Source organism: Salvia hispanica, chromosome 3 (assembly GCF_029641045.1).
Source record: "Salvia hispanica isolate PSC_SH4W2 chromosome 3, Shi_PSC_v1, whole genome shotgun sequence".
NCBI lineage: Eukaryota > Viridiplantae > Streptophyta > Magnoliopsida > Lamiales > Lamiaceae > Salvia > Salvia hispanica.
In genome coordinates, this window is record NC_142694.1 from 52,878,444 (window position 1) to 52,884,389 (window position 5,946).

At 31.9% G+C, this 5,946-nt stretch overlaps 1 protein-coding gene across 1 annotated transcript; it reads left to right on the forward strand.

Annotated features, from left to right (window-relative positions):
- The first annotated feature begins 288 nt into the window (after positions 1 to 288).
- On the forward strand, positions 289 to 3,256 carry LOC125220373 (protein FAR1-RELATED SEQUENCE 5-like). Its single transcript, XM_089066701.1, has 3 exons — positions 289 to 298; positions 948 to 1,713; positions 1,801 to 3,256. The coding sequence occupies exons 1-3, from the start codon at positions 289 to 291 to the stop codon at positions 3,254 to 3,256; spliced, it is 2,232 nt and encodes a 743-aa protein (XP_088922827.1).
- The last annotated feature ends 2,690 nt before the right edge of the window (positions 3,257 to 5,946 follow it).

Below are 5,946 nucleotides of genomic sequence, written 5' to 3' on the forward strand. Positions count from 1 at the left end.
TACACCCTTTGATTTGGTGTAATCTGATGGATGATACATGAGCCACTTGGAATTAATTTTATTCATTAAAATATCGAAAAGGGTATGGTTGGAACACACAAAAATGTTCAGTTATTTTCATTCCATGATTCACGTTAATTTATTCTGATGAGATTTTTTTCCAATGTTTATCAAACTCCTACCGTGAAAAATATTGTATGCGTCTCTTAGAAGAACTACTCTATTATTTCTGATTCGAACAAGGAAAATCTTCGTCTCCATCGTTAGTAGCATCTGGTTTTATCTAAGATGGAAGAAGGTATTTTTTTTTGGGAAGCATGATATCTTATATGGCGATTTTTTTTTAAATTTTGGTTGGTTTTTTTCCCTTGTTTCATAAAACGTAACTTCATATTCATAGATTGGGGTAATTGGTTTGTGTTTGATCACATTTGGTTTTTTTTTCGTGTTTGTTTCATCTTTGCATCACGTTGATGTAGAATTTGAAACTAATTACAGAAAACTTTCACCCCGGTCAGGGAGATGAATCCATTCTCCTAGGGTTTAGATTGCTATGGGGCTAGGGTAAAGTAACCTCTTATTTAATAAATCTAACTTCACCACAGAGATGAATCCATTCCCCTAGGGTTTTCCAATCCATTGGGCTAGGTTGTAGTATAAGAACTTTATGCGTAATCTATGTTTTCGTCAACTGCTTTTCGTTAATGTTCTAATACAGAGTAATGATGTACGCCACGAAGTCGTTAATGTATGCATTGTGTAGTAATATTTATTTTGCTTCATATAGCAGTTCATGTACAACAGTAATGCATCATTTTGTAACTGTTATGTAAAAGCAGTGAGTTCATAATGTAGTGCGGCTGTGCAGTAGGTTATGCAATTTTGTACGCTTGTGTATATATAATGTGTTGTGTTTTAACTGACCTATTCCTTTTTTTTATTAACAGTTGTGGTTGTACCCGAATGCTCTCAAGAGTTGAAGCCATTTGCTGGACAAAGGTTTAAATCACTTGATTTTGCTGTTGCTTTTTATAATGTGTATGCTCGTGCTGTTGGTTTTGACACCCGAAAGCAAGGATTGAAGAAGGTGGACAATGTTGCTACATGGCATTACGTAGTATGCAGCAGGGCAGGGTTTAAGAACTGCGATGACCTATCAGATCAGCTTAACGCACGAAGTGGGTTCTCTTTGAAACGCAGAAAATTATCGAAGAGATGTGGGTGTAAAGCTGGGGTATCTTTCAAGTATTTCTCCGAAGGAGGCAATCCAGGTTACGTCGTCCACCAGTTTCATGAGGTTCATAACCATTCAATGGTCGAGGTTCATCATCAGCATTTCATGTCAATCAATTGGAAATTGGATGAGGTTCATCATAAATTCATACTTGACTGTTCTAGGGCTAATATTGGGCCGACTATGACATTCAAGGTTTTGAAAGAAGTTCTTGGTGGATTTGGACATGTTAGATGCACTGTTGGTGATATCCGTAATGCATCTCGAGACTTGAAAGCCTACGCGCATGGGTTTGATGTGCAAATGGTGTTGAATGATATGGCTAGGAAGAAGGAATTATCTGACTCTTTCACATATCATTACGAAGTCAACGAGAGTAATCAATTGGTCGCTTTATTTTGGTGCGATGGTTTGTCAAAGAGGAACTACCAGATGTTTGGTGATATTGTGGCGTTCGACTCAACCTACAATACCAACATGTATTGATCCCTAACTTTTTGTAATCTATTTTTTTTTCGTAGTATACGGCTGATTTCATAATAATGTACTCTACTAATTTGTAACAGGTACCGGATGATTTTTACACCATTTACTGGCAAGGATAACCACGGCAAACCAGTAACTTTTGCAGCTGGATTGGTTTGCAATGAGAAGACGGGCGCTTTTGCGTGGTTGTTCCAAAAGTTTATTGAGTGCATGGGGGTCGCACCGAAGATGATAGTAACAGACCAGGATTTGGGCATGCGATCAGCCATTGAGGAGATCCTTGTAGGCACTAGACATAGGTGGTGCATGTGGCACATCATGTACAAATTGGCTGTAAAGGTGCCTAATAGGCTGCTGAAGGATGAAAATTTCAAGAAAGACTTCAATGCCTGTGTGTGGTCTGACCTTCTGGAACCCGAAGAATTCGAAGAAAAGCGGAATACAATCATGGACCAGTATTGCTTGGAAGAGGTGGATTGGTTCTCTACACTGTTTGAGTACCGTCAGCTTTGGATACCTGCATATTTCAGATATTTCCCTCTTGGCTCGATGATACGAATGACATCAATATCAGAATCAGAGAACAGTTTCTACAAAAACTTCTTGAAGCCGACTGCCAATATTGCCGAATTCTATTTGAATTTCAACAATGCGTTGGAATTTCAATGCAATGGTAGAGCTAAACTGGACTACGAGGATTCAACTAACACTCCAATATGGGCGGCTGATTTGCCAATAGAGAGACATGTGGCAAAATTGTACACAGACAGTATGTTCAGAGTGGTACAGGAAGAGATTGTTGATGGCCATTTCCACTGTCGGATTGCGTCCTTGTCTTCTACAGAAATGCTTGATTCATACAAAGTTAGGGACCGGTACAGCAACACATATCGTGTGAGGCACGACAAGGAAGAGGATTCTTACACATGTGAATGTAAGTTGCTTGGTAGGCTAGGATATCCATGCAGCCATCTTTTTATGGTCTTCAAGAACAATGGGCTGCAATGTATACCAGCGCAATATTGTGAGGGCAAATGGATGAAAACTCCATTAGCTAAGGCAGTCCATGGGGTGATCGATGACACCTTACCTACGAGGTCCATTGTGGATGACCGTGTCACTCTTTCTAATGAAGCGATTGGATTGTTTTATGGTTTTCTGCGGAGGTTCGAGAAAGATTCAGGGGTATTGAGTTCTTTTATAGATGGGATGAAAGAAGTTGGAGAATCTCTCAAATCCGGAGCACCAATGTCGACTTCATCAGAAAAGACTAGATTGTGTGAAGAATATTATGGAATTGAAAGACCAGAATCTGTTGATGTTCATCCTCCAGATGTGGTGAGAACTAAGGGGTCGTGTAGTGACAAGCCTAGCCGAATGATTTCTCAAAGGGAAAAGGCTATCAAGGAGGCGACCAGACCACTTCGAAGATGTAGGGCATGCGATGAGTTGTGCCATCATGATACAAGAACCTGTCCAACAGGCATAGATGCCGCCAAAGACAATGAGAAGCGTAAAGGAAAGAGGAAGTGTTAAGTATAGTTCAATTTGTTTTTGTCCAGACTTTGAGTTTTAATCATTTGCTTACAAATTTCAATTAGGAGTACAGTGTTGCATCATTTTATGTATTTCGTACATTGTTTTCAGATATTTTAGTTGGTGTTTTATTTTTTTATGTATTTTGTACATTGTTTCTCAATCTCATTTATTTTACAGTTTCTTGGAGTTTTATTTACATTACTTATTATCCTGAGCACTTCGTGCATTATGTCATGCTTATTTACATTACTCATTTTTTTGAGCATTTCGAGCATTATATCATACAAATTTATATTACTCATCATCTTGGACATTTCGTGCATTATGTCATTCCCAATGGATTCGTCACCAATAAACACTTGCTGCATTTAATGATGCATTGTTTGATCAATTTTGTAAATCATTTGAATCTTATACATATCACGCATTTTGGCTACTGTTATGTACATTATGACCAAAATTGCATTATAACAAGCATTTTGTACATTATAGATTATTTCATTCCTTTGCTACATTAATATGAATCCCAATATTTAACTGCGAAAAGCATACATCCGTAATTCACGACATGAACAAAAATATGTTCATCAAAAACAGTCGGATAATATTACTACAAAGTCCAAACATCCTTCCATAAAAACAATTTGCGATAACTATTATCCTTTCATGTAGTCGTTTTTATGACTTTAGATTTTAATACGAATAAAACAATTTGCGATGACTATTATCCTTTCATTAGAGGATAAATTTTTATGACTAGGAATTCTAATAATTATTTAATACAAATATTTGACTAGGGATTTTAATAAGTATTCAAATATAATTTGACGTGAATGACTATTACTATTTCGTTGGATGATAACAATTAAACATTAAATATATATTTACGTGCCTATATATACTATAGTTTTTATCAATTTAGAACTTTAACGATGATAACACTTAGAAATTTTTCATACATGTAGTCGTTATTATAATTATAAATTTATTAATTGTTTAATACTAATAAAATATTTTGATACGAATACCTATTATTTTTTTTTTGGATGATAACATTAAAAAACTAAGTAAACATGCATGCAGTTGTTTTTATAAATTAAAATATGTAAGAATTGTTTTAATAAGTATAAAATAATAGATGTGAATACTTTGATGATTGAATTCAAATGTTAATGTTGCGAGATGAATTTGCTAAAGAGGACTAGTAATTTTGATTGATGTATGTATTGATAAAAGAGTAGTAATTTGTTATGAGTTGACTTTCCTCTTATAACAAATTGATACATATATATTTATGAGAAAAGATAAATTAACAATAATTGTACATACAAAATACCCTTTAATTTAGTTCTAGTTTTTAGGATATAATTTTATGACTAATTTATCCTTATTTAATGTTGGATATTTTTAACTCTATCAATTTAGTAAAGTATCATTGATTTAGATTATGAATTATTTATGATAATACTAATTAACACACAACATAATTAAAGTACTATATTTAATTGTAAAATAATTACTAGTACTATATAATTTATTAAAGTACGATATATTATTTTTTTTAAAATATATTTGATCATTTTATACTTTAGTATCTAGGTATTATTGTCATTTTTTGTATTATTTTTTGATAACTTGTTTGATTATTTTTTGTTAATTTTTTTATTTCAAATTATCGTACAATATAAATCACCAATGTTGTGATAATAAAATAATTTAATATACGAAAAAAAAATTAAAATAAGAAAGCATTTCCATATTTGATATGTGGACAACATAAGAAAATATTATACCGATACTGATTTAACATTTTTTGCAATATCTTTTAATTTTTGTGTTATTTGCCTTTAATACTATTTTTCCTTAGCTTGTTCCCTTTTTTCATTATATATCCAAAAGCAGATATATGAATACTTTTTATTTTAATTTACTTTTAGTTTTGAGTATTTTTATATTAAGGAAATATTAATTATTATTTCTTTCTTAATTAACATGAAGGTGTTTATAGTAGAAATTAAGTACATATACAAGTAGTTGCATTTATATTTTATAATTTTTAGAATTATTCAATCATGAAATAGTTTGATGCATATAAATTTTTTTAACTTATTTTTTAATATCATATCAATTTTAATTTCATTGCACGATTTTTATTCTGGATGTAGAGAATAAAATGAAATCAACTTAATGCTGATTAATTTGTTGAATGACGGTACTCATAAATTAGGTACATATTCTTATACTATAATTTTTATAGTTTACTGATTTTATCGTGGTCATTTTACAATTTACAAATTTTCGATTCGAATGACTAAGTCTAATATAGCTTTAATGTATTTTTTAGTAGTACATATTGAATTTATTTATGTCTTATGGTTTTAAATAATGTTGAGTCACGAGAAAATAGATTTAATGATTATCGGTTAGATGGATGACAATAAAAAAAAATAAATATACATGTAATTTAATGATTATCGGTTAGATGGATGACAATAAAAAATTAAATATACATACATGTAGTCACTTTTTAGAATTATTCAATAAAAAATTAGTTGAATGTAGCTGACTATTATTGTTTCAATTTAATTTTTATAAATTTTACATATAAAAATTAATTTTATTTCATGATTTTTTAGTCAAGAAGAGTACATAAGTAAACTGACTTTATTATCATTAATTGGTTGGGC

Excerpts from the sequence above, each read along its gene's own strand:
- LOC125220373 (XM_089066701.1), top strand. Across the intron at positions 1,714-1,800 it reads TCAACCTACAATACCAACAT|GTACCGGATGATTTTTACAC; the intron begins GTATTGATCCCT and ends AATTTGTAACAG.